The sequence below is a fragment of the Desmodus rotundus genome, chromosome 4, assembly GCF_022682495.2.
Source record: "Desmodus rotundus isolate HL8 chromosome 4, HLdesRot8A.1, whole genome shotgun sequence".
Classification (NCBI taxonomy): Eukaryota; Metazoa; Chordata; class Mammalia; order Chiroptera; family Phyllostomidae; genus Desmodus; species Desmodus rotundus.
In genome coordinates, this window is record NC_071390.1 from 150,857,172 (window position 1) to 150,876,684 (window position 19,513).

A 19,513-nucleotide genomic window follows, 5' to 3' on the forward strand; every position below is an offset into this window, starting at 1 on the left:
ATGTGAGAGAGAAACATCCATCAGTTGTCTCCCATGCACACCCTGACCAGGGATCAAACCCGCAACCTTTCTGGTGTATGGGATGATGCTCCAACCAACTGAGCCACCTCGCCATGGCATGAATACTTGCATTGTAGCAAACTTCCTCAAGCAGGAGTAAGGAGAGTGGATGGGGTGGGATGGGGGGGTGGGGGGCGGGGCAGACCAGGCACAGAGAGATGAATTAGAAAGCCATGGCAGTAATCTAGTGAAGAAGGAATGAGCATGACCGGGACAGGGACAGTGTAATCAAGGAGAGAGCATTCAGTGTGAGGGGCAGAATCAACAGGACTTGACCTGAGAGATGACAGAGACAGCGACTCTCGGGCATCTGGTTCAAGTGCCTGTGACAGTGGTGATGCTGCTAGAAAGTCAAGAGGAGGAACAGACAAGGGGGAAGATTATGCATCAGATGCAAAACCTGTTGAGATTGGGGGTCCAGGAACTCAACAGAGATGTTTGAGATAAAGACAGAGATTTGGGAAGCATGTAAATATCGTTGAAGGCGTGTGAGTAGACGAGGCCCTTCAGGGATGATATATATCACGTGAAAAGAGCAAGGGGCAAAAGAGGGAGCCCTAAGTGGTATCGGGATTTAAAAGGGCCGACCTCTCCCCGCCCCCCACCCCCAGAAAAGGAAACTATGAAGAAATTTGAGAAGAAACAGTGGGAAGGTAGAAGGGAAAAGCAAGAGAGTGTTATCGCGGTATCCAAGAAGGATGTCATCAGATGTAACAAATGCCACAGAAATGCCTGGTTAGATGAAGGCCAGGTGTCCCCTGACTCCTGCCTGTGATGGCCGTCAGTGACTGAGGTGAGAGCAGTTCCGGGAGCACTGGGGCAAAAGCAGGACCGTCATGAGTGCATGGTGTGTGGATCAGAAGGAGTCAACAGGTGCAGTCAAGGGGAGGGGAGCTCCGGGGCGGGGGCGGGGGTGGGGGGCGGTAGGAGAGACAGTCTTTCTCCAAAGCTCAGAGAGCTTCCTGGCTTTCTTCAGTGTTTATTCCCCACCACCCATCTTGACAAAGTTTAGAGATACTACTCTCGTAGTCTCTCCCTCCCACTCTCCTCCCTCCCTCCCTCTGTCCCTTCTTTTCCATACTGAATTTCCTCTCCAGTAGTCAGGGAGTAACTTATGTAACTTGAAACCCTTAATGCATATCTTTTAAGTGTTTTTAAAATAAGATGTTGAAAAGTAGGTATATTGGTAGAAGGTAGGCAGAAGAACCCAATTGCGAAAGGAGTTGGAGCAGGGGTTAGAGAAAGGAACGGGTTTCCGGTCAGCCTGCTGCCCCACCCTGTGACTCCTAGGGACCAGCCGGTGGCCCCCAACAGAGCATGTGTGCTGGAGAATGCCACTTAGTGAGTGCACTCACCACCCCTGTCTGGAGTCCAAGCCTGTTTCTCCCACCTCTGGCTTCAGCGGCCCTGCGAGCAGGCAGCAGCATCCTCCTGTAGTGACCCTGTGCGCCAGGCCCAGGCTGGGCCACCAGCCTGCCGCCCCATTGGTGGACGCTTGCCTCCCGAACTCAGTTCACACCCCTCCTCCTGCGGCGCCTCCACGGACCATCCCTGGCCTCCAGATAGTGCACAAACTGCTGCCTGAAATTCAGGAGCCCCTCTTGTCCCCTTTAATTAGTCACAAAGTCAGTGTGTGGTTCATTTTGCATTCCTGGGAGGTTCCTGTGAGTGACTCTCATTTTTGTTTATAACATACTTTGCCTCACTGGTGAGACTGTAAGGCCCCAGGAGGAATTCCCCACAGCCTCTAGTGGAGCGCTGCATGGAGAGTAAGTCCTAAGCAAAGGCTGGTTTGCACAACGTAAGGGTGTGAAGTCTGCACTAGTCCGTAAGCTCCTCCAGAGTGGACTGCTGGCCTCTTCCATCTTTTTACACCCTTCACCGCCAGCTCCCCAGGGCTTCCACTATTCATCAATGCCACAGACATTTATTAAGCACCTACTGGGTGCCCAAAACTGCCCTAGGTAAGCTGGAAATTCAGCTGGGAATGGCAGGCGAGGTCCCCATCTTGTGGAGTTTATGTTCTAGTAGAGGAGACGGCCAACAAGGGAACACACAAATAGGTAAACCACAGGCTGTGGCAGGCCCTGCCCAGGAAATAAACAGCCTTGTAACAAAGAAGGGGCACGTTTATGCTGAGAATGAAGACTGGAAAGGAAGGAATGAGTTGGTCCTCAGGCTTCTTGTTTAATAGCCCCCACTCCTTGAACTTCTCTTTCAATAAAGTATTTATTTGAAAGACTGTAATAAGGTGACCTGTTATGCATCTCCCTGGCCCGTGGGCTCACAAACCACCTGCACATCTGATTGCTAACAAATCACAATCTCTCTAAGGGTCATCCCTCTCACCTGCTTTATGGGGGTAGCAGCCCTGGGGCCCCGCACACGTCCGATGGGGCGCAGCACCGACGCCTGTGTGAAGCTGGTACTGGTTTGTTCTGCAGGTGAGCCGGCCTCATCCCAGCGACCACCCACTCCTGATCCTCTTCGTGGTAGGCGGAGTCACAGTCTCTGAAGCCAAGATGATCAAGGACCTTGTGCCATCCCTGAAGCCAGGAACCCAGGTATGGAGTCATCGGTGATAGGAATGGGAGTCCTGGGGCAGGAGTGGGAAGGGTGGGCGAGGGCCCTTCGTTGGACTTCCTGGCATTCCCATCTCCATCCTGACTTCTCCTCTCCCACCTGCTCCTTCCCCAGGCACATTCTCCTGCCTGCCCCAGGCCAGCCATCCTCCCTGTGGGGGTAAAGTGGGGGCTCTCCTTTTACAGTCCTGTCCTGCTTCTGGGCTCCGAGGGCTGACATGCCATTGTCCCTATTCCCAGCTCCTGCGTATGTCCTCTAGTGTCCAATCAGCACTGAATCCCTCAAGCGTTTTCACTGCCCTCCAGGCTCCAGGTACTTGAGGGTAACTCCCAGGACAACCTCCCCACTGCGGCAGTCAGAGGGCCTGGCTGGAGGAGCGGGGAAAGGCGCACTGTGAAAACAATGACAAGTGTAGGATTTCTCTCCTCTCTAGCCTCCTGTCGAGTCCCACCTCACCCCCAAATAAGTGACCTGGTGGTTAAGAACATGGACCTCTTGATTTTACAGACCTGAGTTACAACCTTACCGCTACGTTTTACTAGCCAGGTGATCTAGGAGAGAAAGGCCCCCAGCTTTCTAATTTAGGAACCGGGGCCAAGGTCATGTGAACCTTAAACAAGGTAAGTGGAGAGAATGTGCTGCTTAGAGCGGTGCCCGGTACCTGCCCCGCCATCCATGGCAGCCACGGTCATTATCAGCCACTTCCGAGGGGCCGCCCACCTGCTCTGCAGGGGCAGCTGAGGCTCCTGGCATGAGGCCGCAGCACACCAAGGAGAGAGACTCCAGGAAAAGGACAGCCCCTGGCTCGGGGGGCTCTGATCTGGTCGGGGAAGCAGAGCCTGTAACCCAGTAAGACAAAAACCCTGTGCTAGTGGGTTCGCCCGAAGACACCCTAAGACAGAGATGGGAGAGCAGGTGGTTTATGCGGGAGGCGATCCCAAGAAGCAGAAGCGAGGGGATCAGTCAGAAAAGAGGAACAGCAGACGGAGAACACCCAGGCAGAGTGCCTCACGGAGGTGGCCTCACTGCTGTGTGTCTCTGAGGCCAGGGCCTCGGGGCCCCAGGACCTCCGAATCGTGCTGCTGGGCAACCGGGAGTCCGGGACATCTTCTCACACACTCTCTCCGCCCATGCCACCCCCAGCTGTGACTGGCCTCTGGGGACTTATCTTCGGCTTTGTGCCACCTCTGCACACAGCTGAGCAGCTTTCTACGGTTTAGAGAAAGCGAAACAGAGAGGTGTGGCTGGTGCTCCAGGTGGGCCGCTGGCTTGTGCAGGAAATTGCTCACCACCTCACAGAAACCAGGTGGGGTCCCAGCCCAGCCCGGCTGCCGGGGCTGGGTTTCTTTGTCTCCCAACTCAACCCACTACTGAAGTCTCACCAGCTATGACCGCGACCGGTGATGGTAACAGCAGCCAGCCAAGTGTACCCTCCTTCTTGCCTTCTGTGAGGTCCTACTTGTTGTTCCAAGGCCTTTCCTCCATCTCTGCTGGCACCCAAAATCCATACTGTGCGGTGCAGCACCAGGCTGCCCGCTCACTGCTTCCTACTTGCCGGCCTAGTCTTCTCAAGCCAACATGAGCTCCGTGAGGACAGAGGCTGGGGCTCCCCAGGCCTGAGCACACGGCGGGAGCTCCATAAGCCTGTGGTCTGTGTCCTGATTGGCTGCAGGAGGACTGGGTTGGTGCTGCCGGAGTGGGCCACCTGGTGAAGCTGAGGAGGCCTGGTCCCCACTGTTCTCCAGACACCCAGCTAAGAAATGGGACCCGGCACCTAGGGCACTACGGGAGATTCTTGAGCTGGGGAGTGACCAGTCAGTGGCTGTGACCCTTTCTGCCGTTACTCTCACATGTCATGGTCACAGCTGGTGAAACTTCTGATCACGTGGTAAATTCTGCCTCCTTTGACAACCTCTCTGTCAGCAGCGTTAAGGATCTGTTTAATGAGCTATTGCCTTTTCGGCAAGACTTTTATTTTTCAATCAGAAAGCACGCTTCTCACTGCCCCTAACATGGCGAACCAAATTCTTAGCTTTTCAGAACAGTTACGCATTGTAACAGCCTGACAGACACGTTAATCCCCACTCTAAAAGGATAAAATGCAGACGTTTTCAAAGCTGAGTGACCTGAGTTTGACAACAGAAACCGGAATCTGCGGTGGCTTTGCTGCAATCTGACCTGTGCTCAGTCATCTGCAGAGAGAGCTTCTCAAAGAATCATGGCCTTAAGGAGCCGCCTTAACTGCTCCTTGTCCTTTGTGCAAAAAGTCCCCAGAGAGTTAACAAGCCAGAGAGAGATTTCAAGAAGTTCTTCCTCCTCATGCCCTTCGACCTCCAGGTTTCTGAGAGGAGGTGGATTACCTGGGTGCATGCTGAGCAGCCCTGTGGAGGCAGATCTCCCTTTTTCAGAGCTCCGCAGACTCCCGGCCACCCGGGCTCTGCAGCTCCCTCTGCCCAGACCTGGGGCACGAGCAGCCTCCTGCTTCAGGAGTGCAGAAGTCGGCCTCGCTGCTCTGGCTGCACGCGAGCTAGACGCACGCCAGAGCCCCCTGTGCTTAGACTCGCTGCTGCTGCTGCTGGAGGACTGGTGTGAGCTAAGGCAGAGCTGAGCACAAGACTCTCAGAGACACCTCTGGCCACCAAGAGAGCCACTCGGACTTGGTCATCAGTGGAAACAGTGACAACATACGTATCCGATAGATACTTCACTACTCCTTCTGTCTTTAATATCCAGCGTCCACACGACCATCCCAGTGACAAGGATCTGCCCCTCCCACAGCAGCCTCCTGGAGTCTCGCAGGGCTTCATTGGTGTGACTGCCCTACGCCTCCTCTAGACGAGTCCCAACCGGCCTCCTGGCCTCCTCGGAGCTCTCACTCATCAGTGTGGGCCTAGCATCGGGCTGCCCAGAATTTACAAGCAAATCAGGCTCATCCCCCTCCCACAGGAACCCTGCCAGCTGGGCTCTTCTCCAAACTGAGTAGCCTCGGTCTCTACAGCCACCCCACCCCAGCCCGTGACAGGGGTCAGAGTGCTTTCGCTGCTGTGGCGGCTCTCCTCAACCCCAGGGTGCCCCTCTCTGCACTCAGATGGACCCGAGAGCCGTGCCCTGCTGTGGCCTGCTCGGTGCACAGGTGACCGGGGCCTCATCCTCATCCCCACCATGGCCTGCAAGGCCCTCCCACAGGACCTCCACCCCAGCCCTACTGTCACTCCCTTCCGACCTCGGGCCTTTGCACTCTTCGCTGTCTTATTCGCTGTTTTCTCGAACAGAGCCTGGCGCTGGGTGTCATGATTGTGCATTGGGTGTCGGGTACTGGACGCTAGAGCCTTTACTTGTGTGACTGCAGCACAGATAAAAGTGACTTTTCCGGGGACTATACCAACTTGTCGATTCATGCTGAGATTACGGACAACTGAAACCACTCTTTTGTATCAATTGCTGTGCACCCAAATCTTCTCCACTTAATACCTACGTGACTGTGCTCGGACCCACGAACAGGAAGTTACGAGCATGTCTGTTAGAGTGGACTGGTGGATTATTCGTCTGCTCCGCGTCAGGCACTGGCCTTCGTGCTGCAGCTGGAACAGTAAGCAAGCCAGTCATGTTCCTGCTTCCAGGGACCTCACACTCTAGTAGTGAGTGGCCGACACAAAACACGAAAACCGCAGCCAGAGATACGTGCCGGGAGCACGCAGGTGCTGTGGTGGGAACAGCTGGAGGGGAGGTTCCTTCAGGTGGCACGGGCGTGGAGGAGAAGGCTGTGAGCCGAAATGAGAAAGGTATTCAGGGATCAGCCCTTCAAGGGAAGCTGACAGAATCCATTAATGGCACATCCAGAAATGAGTGCTCTTTCACAAATGTGACAGGGGTCTCACGAAACAGTAGAACTCAGAGACCATATTCACACCAGCTCCTCCCATGGGACTGTTACCATACTCTAAATGGGTGTTTTCTCCACTCTCGGCTGGGTTGGTGGTGGACATGCTGACGATGGAATTATGGGTAGTTGGAGAAGGCCCTCTTTCTTGACTACGAATAAAAAAGGGTCAAAGAGGCAGCTCGCCCCACCTCACCGCACTCAGCCACAGCCACAGCCACAGGTGGGAGGCTCCGCAGGCTCCCTTGCTCCCTCGCAGCCCAGTGCGGGGCTCTATGCCCAGACAGCCCCAAGGGTTGAACTCTGTAGCTGGGTGGTGGCCAGGAAGCCAGCAGAAGCCTGGGGTTGTGGGAGGAAAAAAACAGGGAGCAGCTCTCCCAGAAAACAGAGGGACAGGCCAGCTCAGGAGATAGGATGACCAAGCGGGTGACTTGCCCCAGCCGTCCGCCGCTCTCCGTAGGCTCGTGCGTGCTGCCCGCACGTTCACATGGTGCCCCGTTCCTGGGGCCAGATGTTTGGAGAGAATGTAACCTTTTAAAAACTAGACCCAGAAATAGGCTCACACAGTTTTGCACCACTTCAGGGGTCCAAGGCCACCTACTCCTGGCTCTGAGACCTACCTGGCTCCGGGTTAGTCTGAAGCTGACGGGAAGCCCACGGAGAGGAGTCAAGTGACTTTTTTTTTTCTTTTTTCTTAATTGTATTTTTTTCCATTGCCATTTAGTCCCCTTAGACCACCCCTAGCCCCAGAAATCACCACACTGTTGTCCATGTCCACGAGTCCTTTTTCTTTTTTGCTCGATCCCTCCACACCCTCGCACCTCCCATAACTGTCATCCTGCTCTTAAAAAAACAAAGCAAAATAAAACAAAAGCCTCAGAGGGGACAAAGATGAGGAGGGGGCCTGGCACTTCTCACTAGCCGAGCTAGGAGAGCACGCAAGCACAGCACAGTGACCTCTGAGGCGGAGGCAGGTGAGGCAGCCCTCAAGGAGGTTTCTGGCGGCCTGGTCAGGTGCGTTTGGTTAATCCACTGCCCCACCGGTTTCGTGAACAAGGCTTGATGTCTGCCACAGGTGTGTGAGTGTGTGGGTGAATAAGGGCTTGAATATGGTACGTGCTCAGAACCAGTTCACCAAATGGATGCAGATGCGTGCCGGTACCTGTGCACGTGCGGGGTGCTCCTCCTGGGAAGAATCTCCCAAGTTTAAAAGAAAATGAGAGAAAAAAATGTTATTCCTTGCTCTCTTTTCACTTCACAATGTTAGAAATCAGAGGGTATAGGCTCTAAATCCCGGACTGCCTGGCTTCCTCTGTGTTCAGCAGACATAGAACCGGAAGGTGCTGGCACCTACAAATTATAATGACGGCCTGGAGAAGTGGCAAGTGGAAGGAAAGTGAGAGGGATGGGGTGGCTCTCCCAGGGCAGCCTGCTCCTGCCCCAGGCTGAGAACAAAGACGGAACCGTCCCTCTTCCAGCTGAGCCAGGGCCTTCCTGGAGCCCGAGGCTGATTTCAGGACTTGGCTCCGAGGCTCTTGGGGAACCCTGGTGTCCTCCCCCGCTACCCCTGTCTCACAGATGGGAATTTCCGTCAGTGCCCTTGGTTACCCGGGAAAAGCCCATTCTCTAAAAGGAATTCTCTAGCACTCAATCTGCCTAATATCACACATTTAATTACTGTATTTATAAAATTTATATTTCCTATCTCGCAGACCAGTTTCAGACTCTCAAGCTTTTTATCATTTTTGAGACTTTTTTAGTGCTTTTCCCCCCACTTACCTTATTTTTTAGGATTTTAAGGATTATTTTAGCCAAGTAATGCAGAAATGCCATTAGTTGAAAGGGAAAAAAAAGAAACCTCTGAAAATGCTCAAAAGCAGTCTGAAAACCAAAAGATGCCTAAGATAGGACAATGCTTAAGGACCATCAACTGTTATATTGTAAAAGAAATGTTAGCAGTGCAATCCTGCTTGTTCTTCAAAATAGGAATTTTAGACAAATAAGCTTTTTGTTGAACTGATTTAAAACAAATTTACCCAGAGCTCTCTGAGCTTTTTCTAGAGAAACGGCCCACTGATGGTGCTCAACTCACTGCCTCCTTCATTGTGTTAGTGGTTTGTTCATTCATTGAACCGTCCCCTCTCATTACATCAAGGATCTGGACCAGGCCTTGTGCTAAAAAACAATGAAAAGACTCAGTTAGGAAACAGGGAAGACAGGGTAGTACCAACAGCCATGAGAACATAGTCAGGCTTGAGGGGGCAGGAGATGTTTGAGAAGGCTTCCTGGAGGCAGTGATGCCTGAGCAGACTCAGAGGTCTTCAGGCAAAGTATGATGGAACTCGTGTTCCACATAAAGAAGCATCTCCAGAGTTCCAGCTGTGAAGCTGAGTATGGTTGCGGGTGGCAAGAATGTGGAACTAAGGGTGAGTGGGATGGTGGCAGGGGGCGGGTGTGGAGTGTCGAGCAGTCCTCAGATTCTAAAATCCCGAAATGCCCTCTAAGGGGGTTGGTTGGGCTTATCAAAGGGCAGGAAGGGGGCGGTAAGGACGTCTAGGAGCCAGACAGGGAACACAGCAGAGGATGAGGCGATAGTAGCAGCTACCATTTTTAAGCCCCTCTAGAGCGTGTCATCATACTAAATATTTTACATATATGTTCACATTTGATCTTCATAATAATTGTGTGAAGTGAGTGTCGCTATTCCCACTTTACAAGGAAATTGAGTCTCAGAGTGATTAAGCAACTTCTCCAGAGTCATCTGTCTGGAAAGTGGCCCAGCTGGGTCCAACCCAGCGTGGACATGCCTGAGGCTGTGCTCCTGACCACAGTACTATCCTGCGGGAGTGCTTGCCCCCAGCACTGCTTTCTCCCCTCCTCCCACACCTCCTAACTTACTCACATGCCGTCTTTCCCATCTGTTTCTCTTCACCCTCCACAGAGCAGGCCCCGGACATCCCCAGCTCAGCCCACATGCTGTGTGCCTACCTGCTTGTTTAGCTGTGTGGGGCCTGGTCTTTGGTTCCAGCTCAGTGGAGGTGACCAAACCCAGAGTGTCTGTCAGGGTGGCTGGAAGCCCAGCATATAATCTGAGAGTAACGGGTTCTTCCAGCCCAGGTATCACTGCTCCAGTGGGGTCAGCATCTACTGAGTCCGTAGCCCTTTCTCTCCAAGGCCCTCAATCCTGCCAACAAGACTTCAGCATCCTGAGAGACTCACTCCAGCCTTTACACTTGCCCTCAGCTCAGCTGGAGAAGAGTCTGCCATCTTGGCCCTGGAACTAGGGGTGACAGAGGCTGGCAATGGTGGTGGGGGCTGGCAAGTCACAAGGGCAGAAGAGGGACCTTGGCACACTAGTTACACTGGCCTCTAGTACCTCACGAGAGTCTGCTACCAAAGAGGATGCCAAGGATTTTTGTTCTTATGCGTGCGTTTTTAAAAAATATCTGAATAAGTGTTTCTTAACTTGTGCTCTGTGAATCCTAGTTGTCTATGAACACCACTGAAACCATGCTCAGAGTCCTCTGTGTATGAATATATGCATACTTTTCTTAGCTTTCATGAGATTGAAAAGAAGGTCTATGACCCAACCACAAAACCACAATAAAATAGCAGCTCACGACTGCTGAGCCCCACTGTGCTGCATGCACTTGACCTTATGTAAGCCTTGCCGCAATGCTGTGAGTGTGGGGCTGTTGTTTTCCTTCCGGGACAGACAGGCTGAGGCTCCGAGTGGAGTGACTTTTCCCCAGGGCAGAGCGGTGGAGCTGGGCTCTGTGGGGGTCCGATGGGGGAGCCACCATTCTTAGCCAGCTGTTCAGCTTGGCATGGAAGCCCCTGAGAAGTGAGGAGAGACCCTCCCCAGAGCCACATATCTCAGTGCCATCTACACCATGGGGGGCAGGGGGCAGGGGACGCAAATATTCACTCATTGCTCTCAAACTCTCATCTTGCAGCTTTCAAGGAAAGATGTGAGCACAGATTTTAGTGTATTTTTTCTGCCAAAAATATGACTGGGCTGACATTAACCATATATTTTTAAAAATAATTCTCTTTCAAGAAAAAGTAAAATAGCTGCTTTTAATTTTTGTTTTAAACAGAAGAAATTTTAATAACCCTCACTTTTTTAACAATAAGAAAAATGTAAGTGCTTCTTTCTCTCCCCTCCAACCTTGACTGCATCGCCATCTGCTTTGGCTCCACAGTGGAGTGTGTGGACTGTTTTTGACCAGTGAGCTGGGAAGTGGGAGCTGGTTAATTCACTGGTTTGGTTACACCTGGGACAATTTGGGGGCGTGGGAGGGGAGACAGTGAAGTGTGCAGTATCAACCTGTACTCCCCGAGGGGCACAGCCAGGCAGTGCGGCCAGGTGAAGGCTGGGCCAGATGCAGGCCTTGCAATCGTCCTCACTCAGGTGCTGGGCTCTGGAACTCTGATTCTAGAACCTCCTTCCTCATTTCCCATAGTCACCTTCTCACCTAGTGGCATTCGATACCTGCCTGTGCAGAACCTCTCCAGCTCTTACACAGCATATCACAGCCCCACCCTGGGCAAGAAGCTCCCCTGTGCTGCAGAGACAGACCTGCCCCAGAGGAGAGGCCCAGACTCAGGGAAGCAGGAAGGGTCACCTCTCACAAGGACAGGCCAGAGAGGCCCAAAGGTCCATGTGGACTGGGGGAGAAGAAGCAGCCTTGCCCGGAGCCCTTGACCACAGAGGAGCGACCAGACAGACGCTTGGATGCTGGAGCCAGCCTGCCTGGGTTGGAATCCCGACTTAACTACTCTCTCTGTATCTTTGGGCAAGGTTCTTAACCTTCCTGTACTTTATTTTCCTTACCTGAAAAATATGAATAATACATTTATTTTGTAAGGTTGTTAAGAAAGTTAAATGGATAGTAAATGAGATCATCCTCAGAGCTGGCACATCATAAGGACTGATAAATATTAGCTGATATCATCATTATCATATCGTTGCTATGGGTTGCATTATATCCCCCTCCCAAAAGATGTTGAAGTCTGAGCCCCTAGTACCTATGAATGTGCCCTTAACTGGAAATGGGCCTTTGTTGTGGACAGGGACAATGGTGTGGGGATTGCCTGAGGGAGTGGGGGGTGGGCTGGGTGGAGGGGGGCAAAGAGGGAAAAAGTGGGACGACTATAATAGAATAAGCAATAAAATATTTAAATTGAAAAAAGAAAGAAGTGGATCTTTGTAGATGATTAGATTAAGATGAGGTCATTAGGGAGCCTGTGACTGTGTCCTAATGAAAAAGGGAAATCTGGACAGAGACAGAGACAGAAGGCCAGACAGTGTGAAGATGGGAGGAAGCTAAGGGGGAAGCGCGGAACAGGGCATCCTTCAGGGCCTTTAGAAAAAACCAGTCATGCCAGCGACACCTTGGACTTCTGGCCTCCTGAACTATGAAACAGTACATTTCTGCTATTTAATTAATACAGTCATCATCACTATCACCCACAACAGCATTTACCTCTTGAGTAGACCTCCTCAGGCTCCCGGAAGGAGGGAGAAACCTCTACATCAAGGTCAAATTACCGGATCGCAAAGCGACAATATGATCAAATTCAGTTCAGCAGCAAGGCAGTGTCTGGGATGGGCCATGCTCAGTGCCCATTGGTTAAAGGTTCAGCAGACACAACCCCGCTGTCCTGCAAGTCATCCTTCTACCCAGGACACTAGCGTCCCGCGGCGTCAAGCTGCTGCCTTCTGCCTTTTTTCCCACAGTACCCACTCCACACCTACACCCGAAGAAATTTGTTGCATTTTATTTCTCATCACCTGATAACCTGAGATCGCTCCCTAATTGTCTGCACTGCGTGTGCCCCTCCTGTTGTCAGGTAATCGTGCTGTCCACTCGACTCCTGAAGCCGCCGAACATCCCTGAGCTAATATTTGCAACTGACCGGCTGCATCCAGATCTGGGTTCCTGAGCATCTCCTAAGAAGACCAGATCCATCCGAGAAGGAAATGCCGACACTCTTATCTGTCACCATTCAAGATATGCCTCCACACCCAGTGTCCCTGGTATGGCTGAATTTTGTCCAAAGGGTCTCAAGAACCACACAGTGAAGTGGTTTGGCTGGATTCTTGATTCTTTAAAAAAAATTATTTTCATTCCTCTAAAGCTGTCAACTGTCTTTCAGCTGGCCTAATTCATAATAATTCCCATTGTTTCTTAATCCTCTATTTGTGATCTTCCTGATTCTGCCTGCAAGTTCAGTAATTCTAAATAAATGCCCGTTGGGGAGTGTTGGTAGATTATAAGCCCTCTGATCCGCAGTTGCTCAAAAAGAAGTTAGACATGCTTTGGAATTATAAATGTGAGGAAACTTTGTTTTTTTCTTACGATTACATTACTGAGGGAGGGGACATTCCAAGTGGGATCTGCAGCTTTGTTTCTCTCTTGGTCTGAGACAAGTTTGAGAAGGGGAGTCAGGCAGAGGGAATGGGCTGGGGCTGCTCTGGTTGTAAAGCCGCCCACCTGCCCACGGTGACAAAGGGCCACATTGTGCCAGCCTGTGTGCTGGCCGGGCCACCAGCCTTCTGGGAACCACAGTGGGAAAAGGCTGATTGGAGGGCCCTCTCTGCCTGTAAAAGGTCCCCCCCCCCCCGCCCATCCCGAAGGAAAGCCTGGTGCAGGTATCTGGTCCCAGGGAGTCTACATTTGGACCTGAGCCCCTGTGACTTTGTGATTTAGTCCTTATTGAAATGTAAAGCTTTCTTTTCTGTAAGTCTAAATTTTTCTTCTGGCCGTAGCAGAAAAACCTAGACCCACCTAGTGAAATTATATAAGAATTCTGGCAAAAATTAACTGAGACATTTGTAGATGTGTGGTTGATGGAAATTTCTAGCGTCTCTAAAAGGTATTTGTAGAAGGAGATAAAGCTGAAACAGTGTCTAGTGTGGATTCAACAGGTAGAGGAAATAAAATGTAAATCAAAGCATGTGTCTCTCAGTTCTCAACCAAACACTGTCATTTCATGAAAAAACTATGAGGTTGGAAATCATTCTGAGATGTAATTAAGCAGGTTTTATAGAACTGACTTTTTTTCATCCAAGTGTGCTTTCCACCTCACACCAGTTCTTTTATGGTGCCCAGAATTGGACACCTCAGTGCCCCTTCCATCCTGCTAATCTGGAAGTGTGAGTTTGAATGAGAAAATGGCAGTACCCAAAAAGAAATGGTAATGAAAGAAGAAATCACTATTTTCTAAAATAAAAAACATTAAGAAGTAACCTGCTGTGTGTCTCAAATCTGCATTCGTTCATTCAGTCAGTCATTCCTTTCACTCCCTAATACCGCGTGAGCCCCTGGCACCGGCTGGCGCTCTGCGGGCTCCCGCCAGGGCAGTGCACTGAGCCAGACGCATCCACGACTCTGCGGCTCTCACAGACTGAGCAGCTGGCGCCTCTCCCGGCGATCGCGCCCTGGGTGAGGCTCTGCTCAAGGTTAAATGTTAAACCATCTGTCTCTCTGCAAAGGAAGCTTTTTGGAAATACAAAAACTGCTAACCAGTGGCTACCTCTGGGAAGAAGTATAAAGTGAGAGGGCTATAAGAAGGGTGGAGTCTTGCTCTTCATAGATAGATAGATAGAGATACAGATATATTCAAATATTCTTATTTAATATTTATTTAACTATAGCCTACTCAGCAGCTCATAATCCTATTGTTTGAGTTTTTGTTTTGATAGAATTTGTCTACTTTATTGCAGTAAATTTTACACACAATGAAAATAGTCTTGTTTGAAATGCGCAGGTTAATGAGGTGGGTTTTTTTAAGATTTTCTTTATTTATTTTTAGAGAGAGGGGATGGGAAGGAGAAAGAAAGGGAGAGAAATATGTGCAAGAGAAACATCGATCGGTTGCTTCCCACACACCCCCAACTGGGGACCTGGCTGGAAACCCAGGCATGTGCCCTGACCAGGAATCGAACCTGTGGCCTTCCATTTCACAGGCCAGTGCTCAATCCACTGACCCACGCCAGCCATGGCTAATTTTTTCTTTTAAAGAAGAATATTCAAAAGCCTCTAATCTTAGATGATAAAAGGGGGAAGTTCCTGATTGTAAGTGTTGTCATTAAGCAGTTACTCTATCCCAATAACGCTCTCAATACTATGTTAAATATGGCCAAAGGCAGCCTCCGGGGGGGTGGAGGGAAATGTCAGAAGTTGGGTTTATAATCATCTTTTCCCATCTCTGTGGTCGCTGGTTGGAGGAACTGAGTGGGGTGGGCAATCAGGTAGTAGAAGGCTTTGGAGAAAATGAGACGGAAGGAGTTTCAAGTGACCAGGGTTTGGATTGAATAAGAAGGTAGGAGGCACAGGGCAGAGCACTGCTTCTTCAGTTAAAAGCAGGGACGTAATGGAAACTTGGTATAAATCCTGCAAGCAGCCTTCACCAGATAAGGAAGAAGAGGGGTCTCGGTAAACAGCGCACTGGCCTGTTGGCAGAGCCTCCGGAAGCCTTCTCCATCCGTACGGTATGGCATAGTTCGCTTCTCCCGGTCTCAGTTGACTATGCAGTTGGACAGTGGTAGGACCTACGGCTTCGGGCTGTTGTGAGCATTAAAAGAATTAATTAGACTTGGAAAGAACATGGCGCAGGCAAGCTGGCTGAGAGCGTGTCAGAGCACCGCGTGGCAGTAAACGTCTAAAGCGTGCACAGGCGGCCTGTGTCTCTGACGTAACGAACTTTCTCCATCGCTAATGTCAGCCTCGAAGTGAACGTGTGGACTCTGAGACTGACCCCCTGAACGGGCATTTGAACCTCATCCAAATGTACCAATTCCAGGGATCCTCCCCCTCCCAGATGTCTGCTACCTACAGGTGGCTTCAGAGGCTGAGCTGAGTGGCAATGCTGGGTTCTCCTCTCTGGCTGAGTCTGAGGGTTTACCCCCCAAACCCCAGGCAGCCAGAGCCAAAGCAAGCCCATACAAATGCAAACCTCTGCCAAACCTACAGGCCACTCTCTAAACACAATTGGCAGAGGTGTAATACTCTGTAGCAATTGACTTCTGCCTTTGTAAACTCTCCTTCTGGAGTCCACTTTCCTGGCAAACAAAGTGCGCACAGGGAAGGGCTTGGACGTGCTGGGAAGTGGCGTCAGCCAAGGGTTGATCCACAGGCCAGGGCCTATGGAGCCGGCCCCGTCTACACCAGGGCCCCCATTTCAATGTCATCCCAATGCCAAAGCACTCCGCCAAGCTTCCCCCATGACCCCTGCTATTCATTTCACACGGTTGACCAGAACAGAATCTCAACAAGTAATCCAGTATTACAAGTGTTGTCAGCTATCCCTGCTCAAGGAACGTGAAGAAACTCCATCTGTATTTTAAAGGGAATTTTAAAAGACAAAACCAGATGATGGAGAGTATTTGAGAAGGGAGCATGAGATCTTGCTACAATCGGTGATAAACCTAATCCTGTTCTCTTCTCACCAGGTTAGGAGAGTCATGAGAACAAGGACTTTCTGGAAGCTTCTCTCTTTAGACGCTGAAGGGACTACAGGAAACGCCAGAGTTCCTGGGTTGTTTGTAATGAATGAATAAGCAGAGCCCTACAGTGAGCGCCCTCCGGGCCATTCCCAGAGCCCCATCTTGACTCCTGGGCAGACGAGAGGCACCCCCTCCTCCCCACAGGCGCAGAGGCAGGACCAGGAGTTAGTCACCCAACTGCTCCGTTTTGAGGGAGTTGCCACAAGCTTGTTCATTTGTCCGGAAAACACGCTGGTTTTCTCCCCCTTTGGAATGTAAGGTGAATGTTGAAATCCCATTTTTCACGAGAATGAAGGGCTCACTGTAAATACACCCATAGCTGGGGGCTGGCTGGGTGGGCCATGGGCTGAGCGTGCAACTGCCGGTGGGCGAGGGGCCAGGAGGGCCGAGAAGGGTCAGCCAGCTCCGCTCTGCTCCACGCCGGGCAGGCTACAAAGTGTTGGGAATGGTTTTGATTTGCAGCAGGGAGGAAACTGGAAAGCCAGACATCACGACAGACCAGGATCCGGTTCTGAGGCAGACGGGCTGTGGGCTGGGCCCCCGCCCCTGCCTGGATGTCTTTATTACCGAGCTGGGACTGGAGGCCCGAGAACAGCCGGCTGATGGCAACAGCAGATGTGGCTGTGGCAGCGAGGTGGGCCTCGGGCCAGGGAGGAGCCACAAGCTCCTAGTAGCAACAGAAAGTTTGGGAAAAGGACGGGGAATGCAGGCCAGGGCAGGGAGGGCCTGCGAGTGGAAGACAAAGAGGAGAGCTCCTCCTCTGAAAGCAGCAGAGCTGGGAGGCTGCGAGCCAGCTGCCTGGGTCTATTCTGTGACGTCAGACAGACATGAGGGCGAGTCCTGAACCTGCCATTTCTTCTGAGCCTCCCTTGCTCGTCTCCTTAGAGGGACTGGTGATGGATTGTGGGGTTGTGTGGGGTTGGGATACATAGACACAGTCATTGTTACTACCTGTGTGGCCCTAAGCAGGTAATTTAACCTTTCCAGGCCTCAGTTTTCTCATCTTTACCAGGGAATCCTTCCTCACAGGATTCTTCAAAAGATTAGAGGAGATAATTTATAATCTGGCACATTGTAAATGCTCAATAAATTCTAATCCTTTCCGTTTTCCACTCCCCTGCTTCCACTTCCACCACCCCCACCCCACGCCTGCCCCACTCTACACACACATCCTTCCTTTCCCTTCCCCAGGTGCCAGGGGTTCCCCCATGGTGGCTGGAGTGGGGGTTGCTCAGTGCTGTTTGGTCGTAGTTCAGAAATTTAAAAACAGTTTGAATGCTTACTGTGTGCCACAGGAAGGCAGGCAGAACACAGCCTTGCAGCCAAAGCTGCACCTGAGTCCACACTCAGCCATCTTCGGGCCGTGGGATTTTCAGCCAATTGTGTGCACCACGGCCCTCAGATCGCCTTTTCCGTGAAATGAGAGAAATGATGCCCACCTCGTAGTCCGTTTTAAGAATTATGTCTATGCCTTTAGTAAGGGACCAATTAAAAGAATCTTAAAAATAAAGAAAACAATTTAAAAACAGAGAAATAGGGTTTAAGAGACATTGCACTAATAATGAGAGGAGCAAAGGTAATAAAACATGAAACTAAAGTTTATGAGACAGTGGACACAGCTGGGACTCGTGTGGTTTCCATCTCTCTCTCCCCACCCCGCCCCGTCACCTAGAATAAACCACTCTATTTCTCTGGATGGAACAGAGCTCTCAGACCCCTTCCAGCCCAGACTTCCAAGGTAAAGTATGAGAAACTGAGGCCAGCGCAGTAGGAGGCGAGGGGCAGCCATGGGTACCAGGAGGCACAGCTCGCAGCCCAGATGGGGATTAGGAGGGGGCTGCGGGGGTCTGCATATGTGTGGGACAGACGGGAAGAGGGGACGGTGCCCTGTGTCTGTAATAAAAGGGAGTGTGGCACTGCCCAGCACCTTTGCAAGAGAAAGCCCACTGGAAAGTACTCTATCTTTAATTCCAGGACTTGGGTAGAAGACCATTGTTAAGCATACGAAGATTAACCTCTCGCTCACTGGACATTATAAATACAACCGCATAGAATGAACAGAAATAAAAGTGAGCAGACGCTGGTCAGAGACACTTGTCATTGCCTTTGATCGAAATGCTTTCCATGTCAGCACTGGCTCCGTCCCTGCCCCCGACACAGGTTGAGTTAGGCTTGAAGCATTGGAAATCGCCCTCCATATAAAGGAGGGTTCGGGGCATCACCAAAACCCTGTCAAGAGCAGGCAGGGCATTAACACTGTGAGAAACCAGATTTAACGCCTGGCACCATATCATAGTGGGTCCTCAGTAGCTATTTTGGCTGCTTCTCTCCTTCCCATGACTTTGTATTTGCCATAGCATCTTATGTATGAAATCTTGTAAAGGAATGAGAACACTGAATATTGTAAACAATAGTGTAAATGGAGCCGCTTTAAAACAGAGCTGGAGCTGCTATGCCCAAGGAACTGCCTTGCACGCCTTATACCTCAAACTTGGAATGTTAAACAGGGCAAAATGACCTTTGCACTGGGCCTGAGCAACCTTGTGTCCCAAAGAACTTTTATGAAGATACCACGATGACTACAGTGCAGATGACCTCAGGGCTGAAAACTAAAAACGCTTAGAATTAACATCACTCTGCTCTGTTACCCGCACCGGCTGAAATGCCCTCCCTCTATTGATGTAATTGTTCCCCTTCCCTTTCTCACAAGTATCCATCTTCTTTGTCTCCGGAAATATCGATTCCCGAATAGCTCAAATAAACACCTGTTTGCCTTCCCATTTAAATGCCTTCTTATTTTTAAGTTTACGACTTAGTCTGAAGACACTGTTCCAGGTTCTTTGTGTGAACTTGAGGACATCCCCCAAAACCAGAGCCTGTCTCTCGCAGCTGTAAAATAGTGTTTCTCCTGCACACCCCCCGCGGGGCTCTCCTGAGGAGCGAGGATCAGGTGTGCGCGAGCACCATCCGAACACCGGGGTGACTATTTGCCCGTAAAGAGGGAGACTCACTTGGCCTGCATGGAAGGTCTCTCTGGCCCAGAAGGACACAGACGAGTGGCCTGGCAGTTTTAGCACATACTCTGGTGGCAGGAGCCACGGGGGAGGGGCTCCCAAACGACCCAGGTCCATGGCTCCAAGCTTCCACGATGAGAACAAAGTACTTTTTGAAAGCAGCATACCCAAAAAAGAGATCTGCCAAAGCCAGCGTGTGTGGAGAAGCAGTACTCGTGCCAAAGCCTTGGTATCTTCAAGGCTTAGCCGAGATGTCTTCACGGTCTAAACCACAGCCCTGTCTGGTTCTGCTGGAAGGTCACAAAGGAGACAAATAGGAGACATGCTCTTCTTGAATACAAAGTGGCCAACTACAATTTAGAACACTCACAGGCTGTGGCCTCTGACAAGACTTCGACTTGCTTGTAGGCCTGTTTTCTCATCTGCAAAGTGAGAGTAACAGCACAATGCACCTCTTTGGTC

General features: G+C 50.9%; 1 protein-coding gene across 1 annotated transcript in view; it reads left to right on the plus strand.

Moving 5' to 3' along the window:
* SCFD2 (sec1 family domain containing 2) overlaps positions 1-13,778 on the plus strand; it is a 318,320-nt gene extending 304,542 nt beyond the window's left edge. Inside the window, exons 8-9 of the mRNA XM_024573767.3 lie at positions 2,505-2,624; positions 12,380-13,778. Of these exons, the coding sequence (XP_024429535.2) occupies positions 2,505-2,624; positions 12,380-12,472 (213 nt within the window). The 3' untranslated portion in view covers positions 12,473-13,778. The remainder of the gene's footprint in view (positions 1-2,504; positions 2,625-12,379) is intronic.
* The last annotated feature ends 5,735 nt before the right edge of the window (positions 13,779-19,513 follow it).